Below are 27,832 nucleotides of genomic sequence, written 5' to 3' on the forward strand. Positions count from 1 at the left end.
TTTAGGGTGGACACTGACAGATGGAAAGCAAAGAATGCTGTTATGATGGCTTGCTCTATCTCTATAACAACCCAGATAAATATTTCCCTATACGCTATCTTCATTTTCTTTGTGATAAACATCTTGTTTCTTATTTACTAATATGAGCTCTAAAAAGCTTCAGCTAAACCTGCAGACCAGGGCTGCACATAAGCAAGTTTGTGTAAAAGTTTTAGATGGCAAAGTATTTCATATTCAATGTTCTATCTTTTTTTAAAGATTTATTTGCTTACTTATTTATTATGTATACAGTGCTCTGTCTGCATGTACACCTGCAGGCCAGAAGAGGGCACCAGATCACATTACAGATGGTTATGAGCCACCATGTGGTGGCTGGGAATTGAACTCAGGACCTCTGGAAGAACAGTCAGTGCTCTTACCCACTGAGTCATCTCTCCAGCCCAATGTTCTATCTTTTTATAGCACAGGAAATCATCTACTAGCTACTGATGAGTAGGATGAAGTGACCAAATCTGGACAAATTGTGTTTGAGCCTTGGGTCTCACACACGCGGGAAACTGCGCCAATAAGTCCACGTCTGGCTATATGTGCTCATTCTTTTGTTTGTTCCTCTTGGTTTGTTTTTTTTAACTCGGTTTCCATAGGCTTCGGTGAGGTCCTGTATGTTTTCTAGAGCCAGCTACACTCAGCCGCGTTCGCCATCTCAAAAGATAACTGCGTCCAAGGCTTGTCTGCAAGTCTCGGTGGTAGTCTGGACAGGTGGGCAGTCTAGCATCCAAAACACTGCGCTTTGAGGGCCTGGCCAGTCCTCAGAGTAGCTGTCAAGAGTCTAAGATGAATAACATTCAATTTCGCAAAGCTCTATGGGAAGAAGGCACTTTAATAGCATGCTGGTGCATTATAAAGTCACGGGCTGGAGTCTCACAGCGCTTCGGTTCCCAGCACGGGAAGACAATGAGTAAGCACCACTTGGTAGAACGCTGGGATAGCATGCACCAACCCCTGGGTCCCAGTCCCAGCACCTCATAAAGTTAGGCCTTGGGGGTCTACTGTAACCCAGTACTCAGGAGATGAAAGCAGGAAGATGAAAAGGAAGGTCAGAATCATTCTCGGTACAAAGTTCAAGGCCACCCGGGATACATGAGACCCTGTCTCCAAAGGAGGAAGGCACGTTCTGACTGAGCATGAGCTCGCTTGGCTTTGCAGAAACAGCTTCTGGAGCGCAATTCAGAGGCTAGCAAAGCCATACATAAAATGTGCTGTCTTCTAACCCATCACTGACCGTCCTTGGCTAGGACATGTTCCATCTCTTTCCTTGGAGTCAGTGCCCGCCCAGTTCATGCTTCCATCAGTACCTCAGACTTTCACAGATACCAGGGTTATAGCGTAGTTCCTCAGCCGGGCAGTGGTGGTGCACGCCTTTAACCCCTGCAGAGGCAAACGATCTCTAAGTTCGAGGCCAGCCTGGTCTACAAAGGGAGTCCAGGACAGCCAGGGATACACAGAAATTCCTGCCTTGGGAGGAAGAAAAAAAATCCTAGTTCCTCAGAGTGAGCTGACACCATTTTTCTTTGATCAGAAATGCTAGCCTCAGGAGAGAGCTCCCATTTCTAGTCTCTGCTTGTGCCATCCTGTACAGATTCAGAGTCTGAGGTGCTAAAAACCAAGGGGCACACTGGCCCTCATCTAGGCTAGCTCGCATCTTTGGCGGGGGGGCAGCCTGTGTTCCTTAAACTCAGCAACGCGTTACTTGAGAGTTAAAGGCGCAGTCAGGGAAACATGGCAGCCCTGCTTGTTGACATCCACAGACTCCCTGGGACGACCTCAGTTTTGCCCTTCACTCCTGTTCTTGGAAGTGCCTGGCATGGCTGTGGATGCCAGGGGTGCCGACTGAATCACCACCCGAGCGCTTCCTGGGTGTCTAATTCAGGAACCCAAGCACCCAGGCCTAAAACATTTCTTCCAGATGTTAACTCTCACAAACACATGCTGAACTTTCGGAACACATTCCAGAAGAACACTTCAGCCCTTAGGAGGCACCTCCCCGGCATTAAACATCCTGTGGCCTGACCCCTCTCACCTGTGGCCATCACTGAGCCCTCAGGCCCAGCCACCTTCCCACTGGGGCCTTCTCTTCCCTCCCCCCCAACCCCCACTCCTGCACAATTGGTCACAGCTGTATGGGAGCTTGGCGGCTCCTCCACCCCCACAGTAATGGGAGCCAGCTGTGAGATAGTCCTCCTTGGCCGTCCTTTACTGCTGCAGCAGCCAGTACTCAGTGAGGTGCTCTGAGGGCCCTGCCGCCAGCTTACTCCACGAGTCCCCCCTTAGCCTCTGTTTTCCCCTTTCCTTTACTGCACCCACCCTCTGCCCCACCCACACATGCAAGATTCCACCAGCACTTCCTGAAGAAACTGGGGAAAACATACAAGCTGTGTTTCGAGGCCTTCATTTCTTCTCTGCCACTTCAGGAAAGAACAGTTAGCACAGTGGTGTTTTCAGAATCCAACCTTTCCTTTTTCCATGTTGCCCAGAACAGAATTGTTGGAGGGAGGGACTGGGCTGGACCAAAGCGTCTCCAGGAGCTGCCTGCCTGTCCCCTGTGCTCCCTCCGCCCTGTCCTGCTAACAAGGTGCTAAGGATAGCCAGGTGTGGGGATGTTTGGCTCTCAGCTGTGATAAAGGATCTACCCATCAAGCAGACAAAATTCTGTATGGTCCTTTCAAGAAATGGTTGTGTCCGGGCGGTGGTGGCGCATGCCTTTCATCCCAGCACTTGGGAGGCAGAGGCAGGAGGATCTCTGTGAGTTTGAGTCCTGCCTGATCTACAGAGAGTTCCAGGACAGCTAGAGCTGTTACACAGAGAAACCCTGTCTTGGAAAAAACGAAAAAACGGGCTGGAGAGATGGCTCAGCGGTTGAGAGCACTGTCTGCTCTTCCAGAGGTCCTGAGTTCAATTCCCAGCAACCACATGGTGGCTCACAACCATCTATGATGTGATCTGATGCCCTCTTCTGGCACACAGGTGTACATGCAGATAGAGTGCTCATGCATAAAATAAATAAGTAAAATCTTTTAAAAAGAAAAAGAGAAACCAAAAAAACAAAACAAAAACCAAGAAATCACTGTGAGTGGCAGCCCCTACCTACGTGGCCAGCATGTTACCCAGGTGCATGCTTATGAGTTGTCTCCGCAGAACTGGTATGGCTGGGATGTAGCATTTGTGAGGCCCTGGTGCTGTGAGGAAAAGAGAAAGTTGGATACAGCTGGTCTTTAGCTCATCGTTCTGATTCGGAGTCAGTGTTATCTTTCTTTCTCTAGCCCTCCTTCAGCCGTGAACATAGCTTCAGCATGGATTGGTGGGTTTTCCTAACCTTGGTCCAACTGTCTCCTCACTGTCCCTTCCTCCCTGGTCTGCAGTCAGTATAGCTAGCCCAAGTCTTTGTTGGCAGCTGAGGGTCTTTCACGGAGTCACAAAGTGCGACAGCAACAGGGAGTGGCTTTCTCCTGAGGGTGAAACTTCAGGAAAGGAGAGGAACCAGGCACAGTGGCGCACGCCTATAATCCCAGCGCTTCGGGAGACAGGCAGGCAGCTCTCTGTGAGTTCAAGGCCAGCCTGGTTTAGTGTGTCTTTTTTTGGTGGGGAGGTCAAAGTGGGTTTCTTTTTTTATGACAAAGCCTGAGAAAGCACACAGGCTGCCTTCCCCGGTGACTCTGTCTCTGAGCTCCTTCCATCCCTACCTTTTCCCCTCTCTTCCTGCCCCACCCCCACCCCCATGAATCTTCCCTGGGCCCCATATGCTTGCCTTTCTTGGGTTCATGGTCCCTCACTGCCCTAGAGTTTATCTTAGGACTTGGTGTGTTTAGTTAATAAATCCAAAAGCAGGTAGACCCAAAAGCAAGTATGCTAGTCCATGCTTGTCATCCTAGAACTCTGGGAACTGGGGCTGGGGGGGCTGGGGGGGTTGGGGGGGATGTGAAGTGTGTGGTCAGCCTAAACTGCAAGGCAAGAGACCCTGTTCCTAAGGTGAACATGAATGCTGTCACCAGGAGTGCTGCTAGGCCTAAAACTGCCCTTGAGGCAAAAGTGCTGGAGAGATGGCTCAGGGGTTAAGAGCAGTTTTTACTCTTACAGGTACCCAGGTTCAGTTCCCAGCACCCCAGGGTGCCTGCCTTACAACTGTCTGTAACTCCAGTTCCAGGGGATCTGACTCCTTTCCGGTCCGTGAGGGCACCAGAGACACACGATGCACAGGCACACATGCAGGCAAAACACACACACACAGAAGTAAAATTTAAATTTAGCACATTCTCCTTGCCTGTTCCCCCGGTTTAAAACACTGAGGTTAGTTCCGCAACTTAACTCTTGTGAATAGGGCTCAGTAGACATCAGAGTACAGAGATCTCTGAAATGTTAGCTTGGAGGCCTTTGGGTAAATGCACAGGAGTGGAAGTTGGTGGAACGGCAAAGCTGTTTTTAGCTTTTTGAGAAACCTCATACTGATTTCTGTAGTATGTAACCTTTCTACCAATAGTGTAAAACAGTTCCCTTTGCCCATATTCTTACAGCATTTGTTATTTGGGTTGTTTGGGTTTTGTTTTTTTGTTTGTTTGTTTGTTTGTTTTTTAATGAGTTTTGAGACTGGGTCTCATTATGTAGCTCTGGCTGTCCTGGAACTCACTCTGTAGACCAGGCTGGCCTCCACCTCAAAGATCCTCCTGCCTCTGCCTCCCAGGTGCTGGGATTAAAGGCGAGAGCACCATCACATGGTTTGGTTTGGTTTGGGGGACAGGGTCTCCCCATGTGTTCCTGGCCGTCTTGGAATTCACTGTGTAGACCAGGCTGTCTTGAAAGACACACAGAGGGGCCGGGCGGTGGTGGCACACCTGGTCTACAAATGCGAGTCCAGGACAGTCAAGGCTACACAGAGAAACCTTGTCTCAAAAAACATAATATAATAATAATAATAATAATAATAATAATAATAATAATAATAATAATAATGAAAGTCACAGAGACCTACTCTCTCTTCTGAGTGCTGAGAGTAAACATGTGTATTAAAGTGATGAGATTTTTATGTGTGTATTAAAGTGTATGTGCACATGTGATTGTCAGAGGAAACTCTCAGGAGCCTCTTGTGTCCCCTTGCTGTGGGCTCTGGAAACCAAACGTGGCACAGGTGCTTTCACCATTTTTTCTTATGACTACCATTCTTCTGGGGGGGGGTTGTGGGGGGAGTCTCAGTGTGCTTTTGATTTTCACTTCTCTTATGTCTGGTGAAGTCAAACACTTCTTCTGGTAGGGGTGTTGGCTGTTGGTGATCTTTTGAGGGCTGTTTATTCTTACCAGTGTCCCTTTGGGATGAGTCGCAGCCCTTCTCACTAGCCGCTGCTATTGAAGCTGCACCCTCACCCACACTGAACTGGCCTCTCCTCTCTGTCTGTTCCCCCTGCAGCACGCTGTCCAAGTGCTGCCACGCGATGGTGGCCCTCATCTACCCTTTCAGCTGGCAGCACACCTACATCCCGGTGTTACCGCCTGCCATGATTGATATAGTGTGCTCGCCCACGCCCTTCCTCATCGGCCTGCTCTCCAGCTCACTGCCGCTGCTCAGGGAGCTGCCGCTGGAAGAGGTGAGCCCGGGAGCGCTGCACCCCACTTCCTCAGGCCACACAAAGAGGAAGGGAGTGCTGGGCGGGAGTGGGGAAATGCCAGGCCTTGCTCTGTGGCAAGTCGTTCCCAGAGTCTCCCCTTGGTGACTGTAAGCACCATTTTCCCCTTTAAGTGAAATGGCCTGTATAAGCTGTCATTTAGAAGCCCTGACATCAGGCATAGCTGGCTGCCCCATCCTCCTGGCTCCCTACACTGAGCGGAGAAAGCAGTAACCGGAATGTGTACTTGACCTGATGACAGAGCAGTCAAGGACTTAGTTATGTCATTTAAAAAATAAGCATACAGTGTGGCTGGCAAGGTGCTTCAGTGCCAAGCCTGATGCCCTGAGTTCAGTCACCTAAGAGGTACATGTTGAAAGGAGACCAGTGACTCTTGGTAGAGTACCTGTCTATCATGTACAGACCTCTAGGTCCGAGTTCATCATCATCATCATCATCATAATTTAATAATGATGATGATGATGATGATAGCTAGATTTAAAGGGGAAAAAATGTAACTACAAAGCTGGGTGTGAGTGTGACACTCCTGCACCCCAGCACGCACCAGGTCAACCTGGGCTCCGTAACAAGACACCACAAAATTAACCACTGCGTTGTTGTCATTAACACCCAGGATTTATAGTTTAGTGTGCAAGTCCAGGACGTTCTATGTGGCACCTCTGCAATTATTCAGCCCCCCCCCTTTTTTTTTTTTTTTTTTGGTTTTTCGAGACAGGGTTTTCTCTGTGTAGCCTTGGCCGTCCTAGACTCACTTTGTAGGCCAGGCTGGCCTCGAACTCACAGCGATCCGCCTGCCTCTGCCTCCCGAGTGCTGGGATTAAAGGCGTGCGTCACCACGCCCAGCGTCAGCCCCTTTCAATAGTTTCTGACCTGACCTGTAAACAGGGGACCCCAGCAGTCAGTGTGGGGGAGCAGGAACCAGAATCTAGGGTCTGCGTAAGGGTCCACCCTCAGAGGCAGCACAGAAGCGTGTCCTTAAGCTTTGTACACAAGGAAGCTCACTCACTACGTCTTGACCCACACTGAGGAGAGAGGTGCTTCCACCCAAAAACTATAAGAAAGGCACCCAGCCTGTGGCCTGACAGCGTCCCCCAGACCCCACTCCTCTTCCAGTCTCTTATCTCTCTGGAGCACTAGCAGCTTCAGTGGACATCTCAGGGATAAAAGGGCAAATTACCCATCGGGGAGAAGAGCGGGTCAAATAGAATTGCAGAAAGTCGGGGCCCCTGGCATCTTCTGTCCCACCTCAGTAACCCCACAGACAGAGAGAAATAACAGAGCAGGCCTACCTAAGTACAACAGGCCTGTGAATCCAGCTGCCAACACAGCTGTGCGTCCTAGCCTTCAGTACCAGCTCAGGACACCACTCAGTCCCTGTCAGAACTTACATGCGCACACGCACACACATTGTCCCCGTCCGCAGCCACCTGCCTCCAGTGCCGAGGAAGAAGAAAACACCGCATCCATCCATATCCCAGAAACCCTGGCGACAAAGCTCATCCCTTTTCTTCTGTCCTGTAGGTTCTTGTGGTCGATCTCATCAATGATCGGTTCCTCAGACAGGTGAGTAGAAAGCCGGCTCAGCCTGCTGCTCCTGTGCCTTTGCGTCTTCCAGGGTGGGGGCCCTCCCCCGAGTCCAGCTCCAGAAAGGCTCTCTAGTAAGCCTGGCCCTGCTATTGGGACCACCTCAGGACAAGGCGGCAAAGAACACTGCTTTGGCAAAGATCGGTTTTCACCTGTAGAGGCACAGAGAGCCTTCAAGCCAATAACAGTTAGGGCACGGGCTGGAGAGGCAGCGGCTTAGCCGTGAAGAGTTTGCACTGCTCTTATGAGTTTGCAAAGACCTCAAGTCCATTCCCAGCGCCTATGTCAGGCAGCTCACAACCACCTGTAACTCCAGCTTCAGGGGGAAACAGCTCTGACCGCCTCAGGCACTGCACTCACATGCAAACACACAGAATTTTAAAAATTCAGTCAGTTTTTCGAAAGGGGCAGGAGAACTGACTGAGCTGTTAAAGGCACCTGCTGCTCTAGCAGAGGACCAGGGTTCAGTTTGCAACAACACATAAAATGAAAATAAATCATTTTTAATTAAAAAAAAAAAAAAATTCAGGTGTTCGCTTCGGCAGCACATATACTAAAATTGGAACGATACAGAGAAGATTAGCATGGCCCCTGCGCAAGGATGACACGCAAATTCGTGAAGCGTTCCATATTTTAAAAAAAAAAAAAAATTTTTTTAGGACACATCTGGGCATGCTGATACCTCCCTGTAATCTTTCTTACACTTGGGAAATGGAAACAAAAGTATTTTTTGCTGGGCTTTTCTTTCATTTTTTATTTATTTTTAGTTTGTTGTGGTATTGGCCATAGAGCTCAACTTTGCCACTAGGAAAATCATTCCCTAGTCTGTTTCTTTCTTTTTTTTTTTTCTTTTTTTTTTTTTATTATTATATTTCTTTTAACATATACATTTATATTATTACACATACATAAAATAAACTACATACAGCAGGAAGAACCACAAAACAATCTGGAATTATATAACTGTTAACATTCATAGTGATCCCTGTCTCAAAAAACCAAAAAAAAAAAAAAGGGGGGGGGAGGAAGGGAGGATACAAGGGATGGGATAAACATTGAGATGTAACAAGAATAAATTAATAAAAAAAAAAAAGAAAAGAAAAGAAAAAAAAAAACCCATTCATAGTGATTTGGCTATTCGCATTTGGCAACCTTGAGCCTGATTCTGTTTTTATCTAAGGTGTGTGTGTGGTGGTGCATACCTTTGGTGCCAGCGCTCGGGAGGCAGAGGCAGAGGGGGATTTCTATGAGTTTAAGGCCAGCCTAGTCTACAGAGTGAGTCCCAGGCCAGCCAGGGCTGCTCAGTGAGACCTTGTCACAGAAATAAGGCAAAGTTTAAGCTATTAGCGGAGCTGTCTGCCCAAGGATGTGACTGGCACATGGCTAGCCAGGTCCAGCTGTGCCCACCCGCATCTCCTGCCTTACAGATGGAAGACGAGGACTCCATCCTGCCCCGGAAGCTGCAGGTAGCCCTGGAACATATTCTGGAACAGAGGAATGCCCTAGCCTGTGACCAGGATGGAGGCCTGATGGACTGTGTGCATGGTAAATGCCAGGGCCGGAGGCCAAGTGACAAAGTAGGGGCATGAGGAGAGAAAGTGGGGTCCGGCCCTTCGTTCGGATTTCATTCGGATAATTGTAGGACTTTTTGCCACTTCCTCCATTTAGTTCCTAAAATACCTCTAAAGCAGGGAAAAGACAGCTTTCAGTGCCCTTTCTCTTGGATGGTCACAGGTGGCTGTGGCGGAGAGTTAGGTGTCCCCCTGTGATCACTGACTGACCGCCCTGGGCTCCAGCCCACCAATTCCTCACTGTCACGGCCTTTTGTGCCACTCGCTCAGGCCCTGAGTGCAGCCCCTTGAACGAGGTGGTGTCCGAAGCCTTCGTCCGCTTCTTCGTGGAGATCGTGGGCCACTACTCCTTGTTCCTGACGTCGGGCGAGGAGAGGAGCCTGCAGCGGGAGGCCTTCAGAAAAGCTGTCTCCTCTAAGAGCCTACGACGCTTCCTGGAGGTCTTCATGGAGACCCAGACTTTCCGTGGCTTCATCCAGGAGCGGGAACTCCGCAGGCAGGGTGCCAAAGGTTAGAACACCGCACTGTGAGTGGAGCAGTCCTACTTGCTGGGGCAGTAAGGTAGAAGTACCTAGGTTCTGAGCGGCTGAGGAGAGGGGTGGGGATTGGGGCAGGGCGGGGCTGGTGGGAAGTGGGAGGGCATTGTGGTCCCAGACAAGGATGCAGGCAAGATCAGTATTCTGATGGAGGCTAAACCCTGGGAGGGAAGGCACTTAACCTCTGCAGCAGGGCTATACTGAAGCCAGAAGGTTCCAGAGGAGCAGATGGCCCCAGGCCTGGGATTTCTCTGGTGCTAAGAACTCAGCTCGAAACCCTGCACTCTCACAGCCATTTGCATAGGGAAGACAGGAAAAGAGAAATTTGATTAGAGGGTGTGAGAGGGCGGCCTTCATTTGGGGCCTTCTCTTCAGGAGAAAAGGTGCCATGTGCATCTAGCCAGGTTTACAGGAAAACGGGATCTTTCCACAGACAGCTACTATACAAGGTGGGGAACTACAAGGAAAAAAACCCTGTAAACCTCATGCTTGAAAGCACATCTCTAGGCACAGCTGTGTCTCAGAAGCAAGACTTCGCTTTCCCGTGTTAGTGAGGAAGGGAGTTAGTTGGTGCAGAAGCCAAAGGCAAGGATCTAAAATGTCCCTGGGTGTGTCTCCTCACCAGGCCTGTTTGAAATCCGAGCGCAGGAGTACTTGGAAACCTTGCCCATCGGAGAGCATAGTGGCGTCAATAAGTTCCTCAAGGGACTGGGTAAGGTCTTTGGGTCCCTGTCACCAGCCTCGGTTCTAAACTGTCTTTTTCTGGAATCTTAACTCCTCCAGTCTGCAGAGCCCGCAACTCTCAGTAATGCAGCAAGCTGCCACTTAGACTTCATCTGTCCTTGCCTTCCAGGGCTACCATGTTTCCCTGCCATGTTCCCCTGCCATGTTCCCCTGCCCTCCTCAGTCTTCTGGGAACCCAACAGAGGAAGCAGCCCTGGGACCATGCAGGAAGTAATCCGGGCAAGACTTCACCAAGGCTCAAAAAAAAAAAAAAAGAAAGAAAGAAAGAAAAAGAAGAGGGAAAATGAGAGCCCATGTTTGGCAGTAGTGTATACCTGCACCCCAACATTTGGGAGGCAAAGGCAAGAAGCTCAGGGGTTCAGTGATCAGCCAGCCAGCAAGATGACTCAGCGGGTAAAGGCACTTGCCACACAAGCCAGCGGCCTTAGTCCAATACCCAGAGCCCACATAGAGGTGGGAGGAAGGAACTGACTCCACAGAGTTGTCCTTTGACCTCCACACATGCCACTTCCTCTCTCCCTCGCTCCGCTCTCCCCTGATAAAATGTTCTCACTTTCTTTTTTAGGCAATAAGATGAAATTTCTCCACAAGAAATAGCCCTCATCTTCTTGGCTCAAGGAAAAACATTCTCCCAGAGTGCTGAGGCTGTGGGCTGAGAGCTGTCCACAGCGCCCGACTCATTCCAGGACGGAGCCTGTGAGCTGGACAGCAGCAGGTGCTCAGGACAGCCCATGCTAATGGTTGTTACTGTGGTTGGTTCTGGGATCTTTAAATCTTAGATATTAAAAGAGAAGAAGCCAGGCGGTGGTGGCGCACGCCTTTAATCCCAGTGCTGAGGAGGCAGAGGCAGGTGGATCGCTGTGAGTTCGAGGCCAGCCTGGTCTACAATGCGAGTCCAGGACAGCCAAAGCTACACAGAGAAACCCTGTCTGGAAAAAAGAGAGAGAGAAGAAAAAAAAGAAAATTGTTTGGGTCTTCATTGTCTCTCCTGGGCCAACTCATCTTTTCTGGGTCAGCTGGTTGACATCTGTGGAGCCAGAAAGGAGGAGATAGTTAGAGTAGCCACCACTGAAGCGATCTTAAAGAGACGCGGCTGCCTGCACTACTGGCCTATGACGCCACCTGGTGGCAGAGACTGTGGACTTCACTATGCCTGGCTCTTTTTTTTTTTTTTTTTTTTTTTTTTCCCTCTCTCTCTTTCTTAGAAGCCTGAACAGCCTGTGGCTTTTAGAGGGACACATAAAAAGAGGAAATCTTGTTAACTGGTAATAAAATGTCCTTAGGGTCCTAAAGTTTATATTTCCTGTGGCCCACCCATGACACTTAGGCCACCGCTATGAACCTATTTCCTCATAGCCTACATAGATAGGGAGAGGTTCTCTTAATGAGACTAAGGAACCAGAGGAGGCCACAGTCAGACAGCCTGTGGGGGGCAGGGCAGGGGGGAGCCTGCAAGAGTCTTATGTGCTGCACAGGAAGGTGTTTGGGCTGGCCTTAGGGCTACCGCCCCATACTGCTGGGCCCTCAGTGAATGCTGCCAGTGACAGTGCATCTCCTCGGACCTGGAGTGGGGTAGGATTAATAGGTGTGGGGGTGGGGGGCATTAGGAAATGCCTGAGTAAGACTGAGTGAGCATGGGGGGTGGGCAGGGGGGGCTCAGGAATTTATGCCACACAAGCGCCTCGGTTTAATTGACTTTACTGATAGCAATATTCTGTGTATTTTTATATCACCCCCCTCCCCTGATCACTTTTAGTATTTTGGAATATACATTCTTTTCTAACTTATTTTCTATTATACTATTTTACTTAAGAACTCAAGTGAATAAATAAATGAATATATGTGTCTTTATCAACATTCCTAGTGATTAACAATACTCTATTTTATGAATGTTTTGTATTTGACTTAAGCAAAAACTAAAATAAAATTAGGGAAATGTGCTAGACTACTGTGCATTGCTGTTTTGCCTACATGTATGTCTGTGTGAGGGTGTCAGATCCCCTGGAACTGGAGTTACAGAAAATTGTGAGCTCCCATGTGGGTGCTGGGGATTGAACCCTGATCCTCTGGAAGAGCAGACAGTGCTCTTAACTGCTGAGCCATCTCTCTCTAGCCCCCAAATAAAGGCACGCACGCACACACGGTTTTTCACAGGGTTTCTCTGTCTATCCCTGGCTGTCCTGGAAGCCTCTGTAGACCAGGCTAGCCTCGAACTCACAGCGATCCGCTTGCCTCTGCCTCCCAAGTGCTGGGATTAAGGACTGAAGAGGAGGAAACAGTGCCTGTGTAAAGAAAAAAGGTCTGGGCCAGTGAGATGGCTCAGCAGGTGGTGGCTGCTCCGCCTGGCAACCTGAGTTTAGTCACCAGAAGCCACATGAAGGTGGAGGAGAGGACAAACTCCACAGAGTTGTCTTCAGACTTTTACATGGGCACTGTGGCATGCAGACCCTTACACACACATCACATGGTATTTTTTAGTGCTTTAAAGGATTGGTGAGTTTACTTTGAATATTCATAAAATAAGAATGGCAAGCTGGCACCACCCCCCGTATCTGGTTATAATCCTTGTTTTGAGAATCTCAACGTTGTGTAAACTGCTTCCCAAAATCAGCAGGAAGCAATTTTAAGAAAACTATGTGCCACGCCAGGCATGGTGGTGCACGCCTTTAATCCAAGCACTCAGGAGGCAGAGGCAGGCAGATCACTGTGAGGTCAAGGCCAGCCTGATCTACAAAGTGAGTCTAGGACAGCCAGGGCTATTACACAGAGAAACCCTGTCTGGGAAAGGAAAAAAACAGACAAACAAAACCTGGCAAGCTGTTGTAGCCTATTAAGAAACTCACAAACAAACAAAAAAAAAAACCCACCACCAAGCCTGACCACCTGACTTCAATCCCCAGGACCTTGGAGGTGTCCTTTCACTTCCATACATGTGTCGTGCCATGTGCTTGTGCACACACGCAAACACAGTAAATGAAATAAAATGTTAAGTGGGAATTAATATGTATATTATATTACATGTATATTAATTATACTTGTAGGAAGTACATGTGCAGGTCATGGGAATAGTATGGTCAGTGCACAAATGACGGGAACCATAAACTGTAACGTCGTTTAATTTATTGGGACGCAAACGCCCTCTTCTGCTCTCTTGTCCAAACACCTTCGCATCCCACTTGCTTAAAATAGGTTTAAAGAGAATCAACTAACAAATTACCCACAGCGTGCAAAGCCGCAGGTTAGACCAAGAGCCAAGAAGAATTGGAGCAAAAGGAAGAAGGGGCGCGGCACCGACAGTTCACAGGCTGGGGCAGGTGGGGGCGGGGATTGGCATTGTCTTGCTGAACCTGAACTTGCCAAAATCCTTCTGCCTGAAACCCCCCCCCCCCCCGCCGGGGTCATAGGCATGTACCACCACACCTGTCCGCGGAACAGATTCTAGAAGAATGATGCTCTTTGCTGAGAAAACACCGCTAGGATGCATGGTATGGAAGATGATGTCACAGCCCCCTGGCATATATCTACCGGTACTTGCACTCAACATATACTGGTACACATAGACACACACATGAATAAACAATAAATTAAAATTATAACAAAAAGGAAGGTAGAGCCCAGTAAGATCGCTCAGTGAGGAAAGTGCCTGTGCTAGGCATGGCGGCCTGAGTTCAGTCCTCACAGTTCAGGCCCACACGGTAAGAAGAGAAAAGTGACTCTTACAAATTGTCCCCTGACTTCCGTAAACAGTACACGTGTGTGTGTGTGTGTGTGTGTGTGTGTGTGTGTGTGTGTACGCGCGCGCACACTCTGGTGAAACAGATAACAAGAACTACCCATACATACACAAGTACACACGCACACATTTAAAACAGCAGGGAAATAAGCCACAAAACAGAAAGGTCCAGTGGTTGAGAGCAGTTGCTGCTCTTGCAGAGGACTAGAGTGCAGCTACTGTTCCCTGTCAGGCTGTTCACAATTGCCTGTAACTCCAGATCTAGGGCTTCGCTGTCCCTCCTGGTCTCCAAGGACGCCTGCGTGCACATGGGTGTGCATACACGCATGTGCGCACAAAATTTTGAAAATGTTGGGAAAAAAACATATACAACTATTAAAATCAATAGAGGAATGACATTCCTTCTCAAAGAGAGGGGCCTCTTTGTTGCTGTAAACAGCTTTTTTTCTTCCTCCAGGTACCTTGACAGCATGCTAGGCAGGCCCTTGATGGTGCTGCAAAGGAGACCACAGGAGGAATTCCAGGGCCTTGGTGAGGGTGAAGTCAGTGGCTCAGGGATTGGCGCTCGCCCCTGCCCTCTGGTCTGTGTTTCCCTTGGCTCTAGGCCAGTACAGAATAACCCTGCACACTCCTGAAACCTTGGCATTCTCCACCTCTATTTCCTTATTTGATTACAGTAAAAGTCACAGAACATACACTTAGCCATTTTTAAAAATAAATAATTGGGGGGCATGCAGGACATTCTTGCTGTGTGATTACCACCTCTCTCACATTTTCAAAAATTTTCATTACCCCAAACCTGAATATCCATTCTGCGGAGGTCCCTATTGTGTAGACTAAGGTGGGTTGGTGGAGCCACTTCAGGCCTGACCAGAGGCAAGAACCTGGAAAAGGCAAAACACCTGTCAAAGCCAGTTGTGTTCCAAGGCTTCTAGTGACCACACCTTAGTCACACCCAGGCCCTAAGTAGAGTTCAGCTGCAAACTTCTGGCTACAATTAGGGGACCTGGTGCCAGCCTCCCTGACAAAGATCAGCCCCGTGTCCCTTACCTGCCCACCCTTACTCTCCTCTTAAGCAACCCAGCACACGTCTTTGACAACACCATTGAGTTCTACAGCCAAACTCACAGCCAGCAGGCTCTTCGCAGCAGGGCTAATTCCCTCAGCCCCTGGGTGGAGTCTAGGCTAGATTGTTCTGAAGGGAGGAAAATACAGATTCACTGCACATTCATGAACACACGTTAGCCTAAGGCTCTGGCCAGCTGAGAACAGTTGTAAAAATACTTGAGCATGGGTGGGCCCTTGCTCACCGGCTAGCTAAAAGCTCGGCAGAACGCAGCTGGACCACCAGGTAAGGAGAATGGCCTCTGCCCACCCAGTTCCTCAAGTTTCCCCTGGAGCCTTGGAGCCAGGAGCTCTGGATTAAGGCTGCATTCCATCCCACCCTCTCTGCCTCGGCAGCCTATGGGAGAGCTCCAAGTGGGACCAGAGATGGCATAGAAGCCGTGCATGCAAGGTGGGGTCAGCATGTATTCACAGGACCCGTGGTGAAGCAAGTAAGTTTCCTAGTGATGCAGAAAGTAGGACAAAAAGTTCAAGAGACTAGAAAAAAACGAGGCAGGTTTGCTGCTGTTGTTTGACTTTTCTGTGGATTATTTCCTTTTGTTTCAAGATAGGCCTTCACAGTGCATCCTTAACTGACCTGGAACTCAATGTAGATCACACTGGCCTCTCACCTACAGAGCTCTGCCTGCCTCTGCCTCATGAGTGCTGGGATTACAGGTATGAGCCATGCAGTTTTTAATATACAGTTTTGCAGAAAGGGACGCCAGGGTAGAGAAAAGGCAAAAAGTGGCTGGAGTGATGGTTTGACAGAAGGTATTGTCTGTCTTAAATCCTTGAATACAGAAAGATTCATATCCTCTTCTTCCACAGGCTGGGACATCCACATCCCAAACTCCCTGTCTCATGCGTAGGACACAAAACCTCATCCAATGAACAGTGAGACTGCCCCAACTCCCAGCCCATCCTGGGCTCAGTCAGAGGACCACCTGTAATTACTACCTCTCAGAATTCTGAGAGGAGGAGAGCCAGCCCTTAGCTAAGGGAGGGAGGTGTCTCCTGCACCTCTGTAACCATGATGCTCTCTAAACCTACCTCATATTGGAAAGGAACCATAGCACTGGATGGTGGTGGCGCACACCTGTAATCTCAGCACTCAGGAGGCAGAGGCGGGCAGGTCTCTGTGAGTTCAAGGTCAGCCAGGACTACAGAGTGAGTTCCAGGACAGCCAAGGCTACTCAGAGAAACTCTTGTCTTGGAAACAAAAACAAAAATGCTTGTTTGGTGCTCTTAGTGTACAGACTTTATTCCTCACCATCTACAGGACACAATCCCAGGGATCACAGACCATAACTATTACAATTTTGTATCTTAGCCTGTATCCATTCAAATTGACCTGATGGAGGCTGAACATATGATGGCTGAAGACACAATCCTACTGGACTCCAAAGAGAAGTCCTTAGTTTTATTTATTTTTTTTTTTTTCTTTCTTTCTTTTTTTTCTTTCTTTTTTTTTTTTTTTTTTTTTTTTTTTTTGGTTTTTTTGAGACAGGGTCTCTCTATGTAGCCTTGGCTGTCCTGGACTCACTTTGTAGACCAGGCTGGCCTCGAACTCACAGTGATATGCCTGCCTCTGCCTCCTGAGTGCTGGGATTAAAGGCGTGCGCCACCATGCCCAGCAGTTTTATTTTTTTAGGATCCATTTTATTTTGTTTGTGTGTGTGTGTGTGTGTGTGTGTGTGTGTGTGTGCGCGCGCGTGCGCGCGCGCACTGTGGGGTGCATAGGCCAGAAGTGGGGGGTGTCAGAACCCTTGGAGCTGGAGCTACAGACCTGGGTTTTCCAGGGTAGGTGATAGAACCTGAGCTCCAGCCATCTCTCTAGCCCCCAGTAAGTAGAATCTTAAAGGAGGTGCTGGGGATGCTTGGCTTCACAACAAGTGTGGTCCCTCAGGAAATCACGTTAGCACATACGCCATTAGCCCAGCAGCTTGCCCTGCAGATGCATGACATAGCTGGCCTGCACCTTCATTCACAGTGACGTAAAGGCTGGCCTGCACCTTCATTCACAGTGTGTTACGTCATTAGCCCAGCAGCTTGCCCTGCAGATGCATGACGTAAAGGCTGGCCTGCACCTTCACTCACAGTGTGTTACGGTGCGACTCTGTGTGTTCCACTGTTAATTGCTGAACCAGGAGTGAGCTAAATGCTAACAGATTCTGGTTATTGTCGTTGCTATTGAGGACTCTCCTGTCTCAATATTGTGTAAAAAAGAATCACTCCCCAAGCCAGGCGTGGGGGCGCACACCTTTAATCCCAGCACTAGAAAGGCAGAGGCAGGAGTATCTCTGTAAGTTTGAGACCAGCCTGGGCTACAAATTGAGTCCAGACAGCCAAGACTACACAGAGAAACCCTGTCTCAAAAATAAATAAATAAATAAATAAATAACCCACACACATACACACAGAGGAAAACAAACAAAAACCACCCAAGTTGAAGTCCAGGACAGCCAAGGCTACACAGAGAAACCCTGTCTCGAAAAACCAAAAAAGAAAAAAAAAGAAAGAAAAACCAAAACAACAACAAAACACCAAGCAACTAAAGTTAGAAGTAAGCCTAGTCTCAAAGATAAATAAACATTTAAATGGGCCTGGGTTGCTAAAAGAGAAATCTGTTGAGTTATGATGGTGACAGCATAGAGCTATGTCTCCGTCCACCCCTTATAATTACCTGACACCAAAAGCCTTCTGACCTTGGCTTTTACTTGTATTCTGCTTATGATATATACAATTTTTGAAAATTGTGTGTGTGTGTGTGTGTGTGTGTGTGTGTGTGTGTGTGTGTGTGTTTTATTTTTTGAGATAGTTTCTCTGTGTGGTCCTGTTGTCCTGGAACTCACTCTGTAGACCAGGCTGGCCTGGAACTCACTGAGATCCACCACCCAGCATAAAAAACTGGCAGAAATGAAGATATTCTTTGGTTTGTTTGTTCGGGGTATTTTGGGTTGATTTGTTTTTTTGGTTTTTTTTTTTGTTTGTTTGTTTGTTTTCTGTGTATCTCTAGCTGTCTGGAACTTGCTTTGTAGATCAAGCTAGCCTCAAACTCAGAGATCCACCAGCCTCCAAGATCAAGCTAGCCTCAAACTCGGAGATCCACCAGCCTCCAAGCATGTGCCTCCACCAACAAGTGAAGATATTCTAAAGAGACACTTCCGTCTCTCCATCTGACTGTCAGTAGAATTGGAAGGAAGGGCCCCAGAGAAATGGAAATTTCCCCCAGGAAGCTCATGCTGGGAGAAGGGAAAGGCACCAGCAGGAGGGGGAACCTGTCTCAGGCCACCTCACAGGAAGAGCTCTGCCTGCAGCCCACTATACACTTAGCCTCTTTTACTTAAACCTTGACCTCACTCTAGGACCCCAAATATGGACTTGGGAGGTTTCCTGAGTTTCACTCTGTTGTTTGTTTGCTTTCACTCTTGTTTCTCTGTGTAACAGCTCTGGCGGCTTGGAAGGGTGGCAGGGAGCTGCACTGCACCTTTGTTCTAGAGACTCCTAGACTGGTCCACTGATTGAGACTTCTGCGGTGAACTGGGTATGTTACAGATCTGGAGAGACGTGTTTTTGTGTTGAGACCCCTAAAGCTGGTCAAGTCCCCTCTGTTAGCGTATAGCCGATTAGGTGGGCCTGCCCAGGGACCACACTATGGGAGAATGAAAAGGCCATCCCAGAAGGAGGCGCACATCTTCAGGGAGACATTACAACCTATGAGACTGATGGAGCAGCCTGTCTCCATCCTAGGCTTGACCGCTAGCACATAGTAAAGAGAAGCTAGCATCATGCTAGTTTATGATTAACTCTGTTTCTCAGGGATCGGGCCAGGCGCCACCTAGAACCTTAAACACAAACGGTTGGTTCTGTACTGGCTGTTCACGGAAACAGGAGCCACGCCTTTCAAACGGTTATTCTGACCACCCCGCAACCATGCCTTTGTCTCAGGAGTTAGTTATGTGCTACTTCCCGTAGAGGTCAGAGGGCAACTCACGGGATTCTCCCTCATACCACCACGCGGGCTGTGGGTATTGAATTTAGACCATCAGACCTCATGGCAAGGGTGTTTAATCTCTCAGCCATCTTAGCAGCCCCTGTATTTTTGTTCCTGAAGTTAGGGGTCAGGAGGCCTCTGGCGGTCCTGACATGCTAGGTTCAGGTACCTCTCAGCCACTGACCGACTAAAGAAACTGAATGTTGAAAGGCAGAGAAGGGAGATTTAATCAATATGGCCACACAGGAGAGAGGAAACAAAGAGATACAGCTGGGATCCCCTAATCAATGCAGCCGCACAGGAAAGAGTTACAGTGACATTCAGCGACTAGCCTCACCCCCAAGGGGAACAGGACACATCAGTTAGCTAGGGCTTTAGAAAAAGGCAGGAGGTACGCAGTTCCCCATTAGGCGTGTTCCCACACACATTACCTCAGCTTGTCTTACTGAAAATGATCTGACAAGTTGTCAGATTTGGTGAAATTTCCTTACTGGACTCACGCTCTCTTTCTGATTGGCTGGCTTCGGCCTTTCCTTCTGCCACCTAGGATTCCTGGAGCAATTGCTCTTTCTTGAGGTCAATTGTGTCAATAGTCTGATGGCCAAAGGGAAAGCACAGTCTCTGTGTAGAAAACATCCGTTCTAGCCAGGCTGGCTACACTCTACAATGATTGGAGCCTTACATTTTTTTTTCAATTATTTTTTATTATACGTATGGATGCTCTGCCTGCACGTATGTCTCTGCACCACATACAGAGAGAGGTCAGAAGGGGGCATTGGATTCTATGGGACTGGAATTACAGATGGTTGTGAGCCAGCGAAGAGCCAGCCTGCCTCCATCTTAGGCCTTCAAAGCCCTCATACAGCAAAGGCAAACTAGGTTTACTCCTGTTTTTGATTAAACCTCTGTTTCTCCAAGATCGGGCAGTGCCCTACCTGTGACCTTAGCTACAAACGGTTCTGTACTGCCTGCGCCAGGAGTGGCAATCATGTCTTTGTTTCAGAAAGTAGCTTATGGGCACCCTGCAACCCTGCCACTGTTTCAAAAGGTTGTGTGGCCACCGAGGCCTACCTGGTTCTGACTCCCGGCAGCGGCGGCTCTGATTTCTTTGTCTTCACCACCTGTTTAGGTTCCGCTCCGTAACCTGCCTGTGTTTACCCATTTGGAAACCCCTTACCCTGAGTTCTATAAAAACCTGTCTTCCTCACATCCAATGCTGACCTCTCAAACCTCACCCCAGGGGGAGGGAGCCTCTCTGTACATGAATAAGAAACATAACACGAACAAACAAGCAAAACGGCTTGCTTTAATTAATTGCTTGCTTTAACTCATGTGGCCATGGTGACTTGGGGTAGTGTTCTTTCTTCTCCCAATTTTGGGATCAACACCACTCATAGGCATATTCTCCTACAGATCTTCTCTGCTGAATGAGCCAATTCAAGACAAATTAAAGTATAAAGGCAGCTTTACTTGGAAGGATCCTGCTGGTTGAGGGGCTCTGGGACTGCTCTAGGAAACGTAAGCACCCCCTTGTAAGAAGGGTAGACCAGCTCCAGACCATACAATAAGAGTCTGGGGGGGGGGGGGAATTAAATTAAATTAAAAAATAAATAAAGAGTCTGGAAGCCGAGCTGGAGAGATGGCTCTGAAGTTAAGAACACTGCCTGTTCTTCCAAATGTCCTGAGTTCGAGGCCAGCCTGGTCTACAGAGTGAGTCCAGGATGGCCAAGGCTACACAGAGAGACCCTGTCTCGAAAACAAAAACAAAAACAAAAAAAACCACTGTATACTTAATAAATAAATAATTAAGCCAAGTGATGATGGCGCATGCCTTTAATGCCAGCACTCGGGAGGCAGAGACAGGCAGATTGCTGTGAGTTCGAGGCCAGCCTGGTCTACAAAATGAGTCCAAGGCAGCCAAGGCTGTACACACACACACACACACACACACACACACACAGAGAGAGAGAGAGAGAGAGAGAGAGAGAGAGAGAGAGAGAGAGAGAGAAACATAGACAGAGACAGAGACAGAGACAGAGATAGACAGAGTCAGTAAAACTAGTGATAAGGAATCCAGGCAATGGGTAGCGAAACTCTGCCTGGCCTTCCCACCCTGAGGACTGGTCACTTTCTTTCTTTGCTTTACAAGCTTGTGCATTTTAGGGCTTCTCACTGCCCCACTCCCACCCCCGCCCCAGCTGTCCACTCCTGGAAAAGTTAAACTTGCCCCAGAGACTCACTCTAAAAATCTCTAACAGCACTTTCCTTCTTTTCTAACCATAGAAAATTCAACATCGCATCGGAGAGATTTTCCCCAAATTTGCTCCCTCAGAGCTTTTCTTGAATCTAAAGGATTTAAAATCCCCCAAAAGATTAGACAATGCTTAACAAAAAAAAAGTCCCCAAACCTCAGAATGCTCTTTCCATCAGGGAGGGAAGACACTGAAAAACCAAGGCCTGGACTCAAATGAGAAGGAAGACCCAAAAATTTGTTCAGTAGCTGACCTAACTGCCTTAGAAAAAGCAATTCATTAAACAAAGTAATGGATTTAATTAAACCAAAGTTGCTCTCCAGTTCACACACCCCTCCCCCCCTCCCCCTTGTGAGCCTTCACGGACCACAGAGAACAAAGAACTTGACTCCTCATTGGATACAGAGAGCGAAGACCCAGGAAACAAGGGAACTCAGATTATCCCTTCCCTCCCCCCTCCCCTTCCCTCTCCCACCCCTCCCCCTCCTCTCCCCATCCTCGCTCCCCCTCCCACCCCATCCCCGCTCCCCCTCCCCTCCCCCTCCCACCCCTCACGCTGCCTGAGGAACCTCCACCACAGCCATAAACCATCTTTCCAGTCACAGACCCAGCCACCTCGGGGCCCCATTGCCAGGAGCCTCGGGCCCTCCCCACAACAGGAACGTTTCCTATTAATTCACGTTTAACGGGACATTACCCACCAGCCTGGTACCCTCTTCAGACGGTAGTATTTGTAGAGCGACACCAAGCTTTTTGAGAGGATGGAGCAACTCTATTTTACAAAATTTCAATATAAACCTTTCAACGCAAAAAACCAAAACAAAACCTTTCAACGTCCCAAGACTTGAAAGATTTGGGCCAACCTTCTTTTCCTAGCTCTCTGTTTATACAATATATATATTCAACAGGTAGGTTTACAACAAGGACAAATCCCCTACCCCCCTCAATTAATGAAGTGAAATTATGACCAACTGTTTGGCCACAGGAATTCAACAGGCTTTACTCCCTGCTGGCTGCCTGGACCAAGTTCCCTCGCCTACTTCAGGCCTGAGCTCACCTAACTCCCTTGTCCACAGAACCTGGAGAAGCCTCTCCACCTTCCCTCCTAAAACTGAGACCCTCTCAGAATTTATACTAGAGACACAAGCCAGTGTAGACAAAAAGATAACAGACCCTGCTGCAAAAGCCATAATGCTCCTAAACAATCTCATCTGGGAAAGAATGAGCCCAGAGCACAGGCAGACATCCAAGGACTAAAACATGGACATTATGACAAATGGATCATACACATGGTATTGGAATTGCCTCTTGTCAGGCCTCCTCCCTGGCCAAAGCCTTTACAGCTACAACACAGCTTAATTTAAAATGTTTTCAATATGGAGAGACTAGACACTGGAAAGGAAGTTGCCCGAGAAATACCTCAGCTGCCTTCAAACCTCCTAATTTTTCTAAATGAAATCACATGGCAAGCCATCTCTTCTGCCATTCTATGGTTGTCTTTAACACTAACGCTTCAGCTGGGTGTGGTGGCACACACTTTTAATCCCAGCACTCAGGAGTCAGAGGCAGGCAGATTGCTGTGAGTTCGAGGCCAGCCTGGTCTACAAAGTGAGTCTAGGACAGCCAAGGCTACACAGAGAAACCCTGTCTCGAAAAACCAAAAAACAAACAAACAAATCCCACTAAGGCTTCAATACCTCTCCACTGCTTGTACCAGGAGCCAAGCCTGTGCTAACTCATAATAAAATTGTTTTGGGGCTGGAGAGATGGCTCAGTGGTTAAGAGCACTGACTGCTCTTCCACAGGTCATGAGTTCAATTCCCAGCAACCACATGGTGGCTCATAACCATCTTTAATGTGATCTGATTCCCTCCTCTGGCCTGCAGATTACATGTAGGCAGAACACTGTATACATAATAATAAACATATCTTTTTAAAAAATTGTTTTACAGGAAAAAACAAACAAGATCAAGAAGATCCTACTAGTTAACAATCTCCAAACTGACATATTTCCTCCATGAAAACAGGATTAATTTAGGGATGTGATTTCTAACGCTTCCATGCCTTATGCAGTCAATTTCAAAAAAGTTACCAACACATGCAGAATCTTGCAGGGCAAGGTGGCACACACTTTTAATCCCAGCACTCAGGAGACAGAGGCAGGTGGATCACTGTGAGTTTGAGGTCAGCCTGGTCTACACAGCCAGTCCAGGACAGCCAACGCTAAACAGAGAAACTCTGTCTAGAACCCTCCCCCGCCGCCCCCTGCGGCCCAAAAAACAAAACAAAACAGGAGGAGATGTTGGAAGGACCCTGCTGTTTGAGGCTGCAGTCCTCCCAGCCGGCATAGCCACTCTGAGCTCAGCATTAGGTCCAGGGCTCCCTCTCCCCAGCAGGGCCTCCGGCTCTCTGCCTGACTCCTTTTGGAGAGTGTCTTTAGACATAGATGCCCCTAACCACATTTGATATATAGCCCTGACACAGCTCCCTGCTAGCTCTCCCCTCCCTGCATCTATAGGATAATTAGATACTGTGTTTCCATTCATGTGATAGGAGCCTGCTGCCAAACGCAAAACAAGCATCCTTTTTTTTTTTTTTTTTTTTATAGTTTTAATCTACGTGCATTGGTGTGAAAGTGTCAGATCTTGGAGTTACAGACAGTTGTGAGCTGCCATGTGGGTGCTGGGAATTGAACCCGGGTCTTTTGGAAGAGCAGGCAATGCTCTTAACCACTGAGCCATCTCTCCAGCCCAAAACAAGCATCCTTAAAGCGCCTGGTTCCAACCTACTATGAACATCTATCCTGGAAGCCCGCCCCGCCCTCACTTCCCAAGGGGTATCTAGCCTTTATTCTCCCTGGTTAAAGTTGAACTAGTTCTTGGAGTGTTTCCCAGACTCTTTGATCTCCGGCGTGGTGCTTACGACCTTTTAAGACCTGCGTCTCTTGCCTCAGTAGGCTAATGGCCATCAGGGAAGAGGAGAACCACAGGGTTCACCAGTCCCAAGGGACAGGGAGTTCCCCACGCAGACCACAAGACAGAGAAGGGGGGTTTGGGGGGGAGAAAAGAAAAAGAGAGAGAAATACGGAGAGGCAGGGTCCAAAATGTTTGGATTATATAGGGAAGAGCTGCTTGGGGAAGGGAAGGCAGCCTTGGAGTTGGAAAATTCAGGGCCAAGAGCAGAGTATGCCAGCCACACCTAGTAACAGATAGGGGCTGAGGGATGCTGGGGGGAACCTGGAGGCCAGGTCTGCTTTGATGTGTTAAATAGACACCTCAGCCTCTCTTCTGAATCCCAACAACCACCAGGCTGGGATTTGAAGCTGGCGCTCCTAACTGCTGAACCATCTCCCCAGACCCCTAAATCTTGGTCTACGTCTCTCCATATGTGTGTTTCTGCAGAGCAAATGGCAACTTCTGCCTCTCTGCAATTTTTCTCATGAGAAGTAGCTTTTGGGGTTTCGTTTGGTTTGGTCCCCCCCCCAACCTCCGCCATCCCCCAAGACAGGGTTTCTCTGTGTAGCCTTGGCTGTCCTAGACTTGCTGTGTTGACCAGGCTGGTCTCTAAATCGCGGAGATCAGCCTGCCTCTGCCCCCAAGTGCTGGGATTACAGGTGTGCACCACCACGCCCGTCTATGAGACTTAGTTTTATAGACCAGGCTTGGAAATTAGATAGATCTCTGAGGTGCAGGGATGACAAAAGCAGATTTGAGGCAATGGTGCTTGTATTCCTTCCTGCCTTCATGCAGCAACAGATTTGCCAGGCTCTCCCTCTGAGCCTTCCTGTCCTGTTGGTCCCCCACACAGCTCAGGACTCCATCGTCCCTATAGAAGGACAGGTGCCAGCAGCAGCGGCTGCAGCAAAATCAACTGTGGTCAACACTGTGAGAAGCCACTCTGCAGGGCAGTCCCATGCCATCTGCCAAAGTCCAGGGTGGAGCATCAAGACTGTAGGGCAGAGACTGGTGTCTTAGGGAGACATCTTGGTGTCCGGGGCTGCTTTGTATTGTGTGTTCAGCTTGCCCCCTCATGACTTCCCTACTAACTCAGGTAAAGAAGGCCTCTAACGCCAAGCTTGTGGGACACCCAAGTTAGGCCCAACTTGCCCTAGGCAGTTCCTGCCTCTTAACCTGGCCCTTCGGAACAGGGAGTTTTTCTCTAATGTGGAAGGGGCCATGAGAAGAACCCATTATTCCTCCCTCCCTCCGGCTACTGCCCAATTAGTTCTCCTGAGAGACCGACTTCTGTTCCAGGGTGCACCCTCCAGACATGGATAATTGCCCCTGGAGGGGCATAGTTGCGTGCCACAGGCCTGTTTGTCAGTCGGTCCCTCTTGATTCTAGAATTCAACTTGGCCAAAGAACAAAGGTTAAGGAGGCCAATGCTGAACCAGAGAGCAGCAGGTGGACTGAGGTGAGCCAGCCAGGGACATGGCTCAGTGGGTAAAATGCTTGCTGCACCAACATCAGGACCTGGCTTGGAATCTGACACCTATAAAAAAAAGCTAGTTGTGACAATGCTTATGCTGGGGGGAGACAAGAACTGGCTAACCAGAAGCCTCGCTGAAGATGGTGAGCTCCAGAGTCTGAAAGTAAAGAGAAAGGAGAAGAGGACATCTGTTTTCCCCCCAGTGGTACAGCTACTGGGTAACTGACCATGGTCCACATATGCTCACGCAAGAAGGCTTAATTAAATTCAGTGGGTTTTTCTATGTGTGTGTACATTTATATGTGTGTACATACATATATGTACATAATATATATTGTATGTTTAGATATTTTATACATGTATGGTCGTGAGTATGTGTTCGTGGGTGTGTAGGTGTGTTTAATGAGGGTCTAGATGGAGCTAGAGAAATGGCCCAGTGGTTAAGAGCACTTACTGCTCTTACATAGGACATGAATTAGTTCCCAGCAACAATGTCAGGCAGTTCACAACTGCCTGTAGCTCCAGCCGGGGAGACCAGACTCCTCTAGACTCTGTGGGCCCCTGGACTTATATGCACAGACACACATACATACACATAATTTAAAAATAAATCTTAAAAAAAAAATATGGGAGAGGCTAGAAAGATGGCCCAACAATTGAGAGTGCTTCTTGCTTTTCCAGAGAACTTCAATCTGATTTCTAGCACTGATATTAGATGGCTCACACCACAAGTTACTTTAGTTCCAGAAAGATCCATCACTCTCTCCTGACCTCCTCAAGCACCCTTAAACAAAACACACACACACACACACACACACACACACACACACACACACACTCAGGCACATTGTTGTCCTCCAGATGCAAATATCTCTGCAAGTTCAAGGTCAGCTTGTCCTAAATAGTGAGACTTTGTCTAAAAGAAAAAGCTAAAGCTCTTAATTAACTAACTAGTTAAATGAAATAAAAGACATGAAGCTAAGCATGGTGGTACACAGCACTAATCTCAATGCTCTGGAAGCCTAGCCAACAAGACTATCTTTATATAAAATGAATAAACTAGGAGGGAAGAAAAGCAAAGTGTCTGTGCTAAATACCTCAACTCCATGATTATGAGAACTAATACATTGCTGGCCAGGGCCAAATCATCTTGGGCTATTTTTGGTTTGTTTATTGTTTTTGTCCCTTGAAAGTCACTAATTGCCAACCTTGTGCTAACCTAGTGTCTTTTTTGTTTTTCTTTTTGTATTTTTAAAAAGATTTATTTATTTATTATGTATACAGTGTTTTGCCTGCATGTATGTTTGCATGCCAGAAGAGGGCGCCAGATCTCATTAAAGATGACTGTGGGCTACCTTGTGGTTGCTGGGAATTGAACTCAAGACCTCTGGAAAAGCAGCCAGTGCTCTTAACCTCTGAACCATCTCTCCAGCCCTTTCTTTTTGTATTTCTTTCTTTTTTTTTTTCTTTTGGTTTTTCAAGACAGGCTTTCTCTGTGTAGCCTTGGCTGTCCTAGACTCACTTTGTAGACCAGGCTGGCCTTGAACTCACAGCGATCCACCTGCCTCTGCCGCCCGAGTGCTGGGACTAAAGGCATGCGCCACCACCGCCCAGCTTCATTTTGTATTTCTTTTTTTCTTTCTTTCTTTTTTTTTTTTTTCTTTTTCTTTTTCTTTTTGTATTTCAAGACAAGGTTTCTCCTCTCCCTAGACCAGGCTAGCCTCGAACTCAGAGATCTGTCTGCCTTCAACTCCCAAGCACTAAGAGGCAGGCAGATCTCTAAGTTCAAGGCCAGCCTGCTTTACACAGTGAGAACTTGGCTAGGGCTGCATAATAAATAAATAAATAAAACAAATGAATGAATAAAAACCAAGGCAGGCATGGCTTTCTATGCCTTCCATTCCAATCCTAGCACTTGAGGCAGGCAGATCTCTATGACTCCAAGGCCCTGCCTCAAAAACTAAACAAAGCAAAACAGTGCTGTTACATTTAGCTATTTGGGAGAGGAAGGACACATACCACAGTATGTGTGGAGATTAGTGGACAACCGCAAGTGTCAGTTTTCTCCTTCAACTATGTGGGTCCTAGGAATTCAACTCAGGTTGCCAGGCTCCTCAGCAAGTACCTTTACTAGCTGAGCCAGTAAGATGTGTGCCCAGTCTGCCTTGAGGTATTTTAGAATTAATAGAGGAAGACCAGAGTGGACAGTGG

General features: G+C 48.0%; 1 protein-coding gene and 1 non-coding gene across 2 annotated transcripts in view; both read left to right on the forward strand.

Moving 5' to 3' along the window:
• The window catches only part of Dennd2a (DENN domain containing 2A), a 61,586-nt gene extending 50,776 nt beyond the window's left edge, over positions 1-10,810 (forward strand). Inside the window, exons 14-19 of the mRNA XM_051152431.1 lie at positions 5,456-5,633; positions 7,194-7,235; positions 8,684-8,801; positions 9,098-9,337; positions 9,989-10,075; positions 10,673-10,810. Of these exons, the coding sequence (XP_051008388.1) occupies positions 5,456-5,633; positions 7,194-7,235; positions 8,684-8,801; positions 9,098-9,337; positions 9,989-10,075; positions 10,673-10,704 (697 nt within the window). The 3' untranslated portion in view covers positions 10,705-10,810. The remainder of the gene's footprint in view (positions 1-5,455; positions 5,634-7,193; positions 7,236-8,683; positions 8,802-9,097; positions 9,338-9,988; positions 10,076-10,672) is intronic.
• Positions 7,786-7,892, forward strand: LOC127194933 (U6 spliceosomal RNA). The gene has a single exon (XR_007831316.1). It is a non-coding gene; the product is annotated as a U6 spliceosomal RNA (small nuclear RNA).
• Positions 10,811-27,832: the final 17,022 nt, after the last annotated feature.

The sequence above is a fragment of the Acomys russatus genome, chromosome 10 (genome assembly GCF_903995435.1).
Source record: "Acomys russatus chromosome 10, mAcoRus1.1, whole genome shotgun sequence".
Lineage (NCBI taxonomy): Eukaryota > Metazoa > Chordata > Mammalia > Rodentia > Muridae > Acomys > Acomys russatus.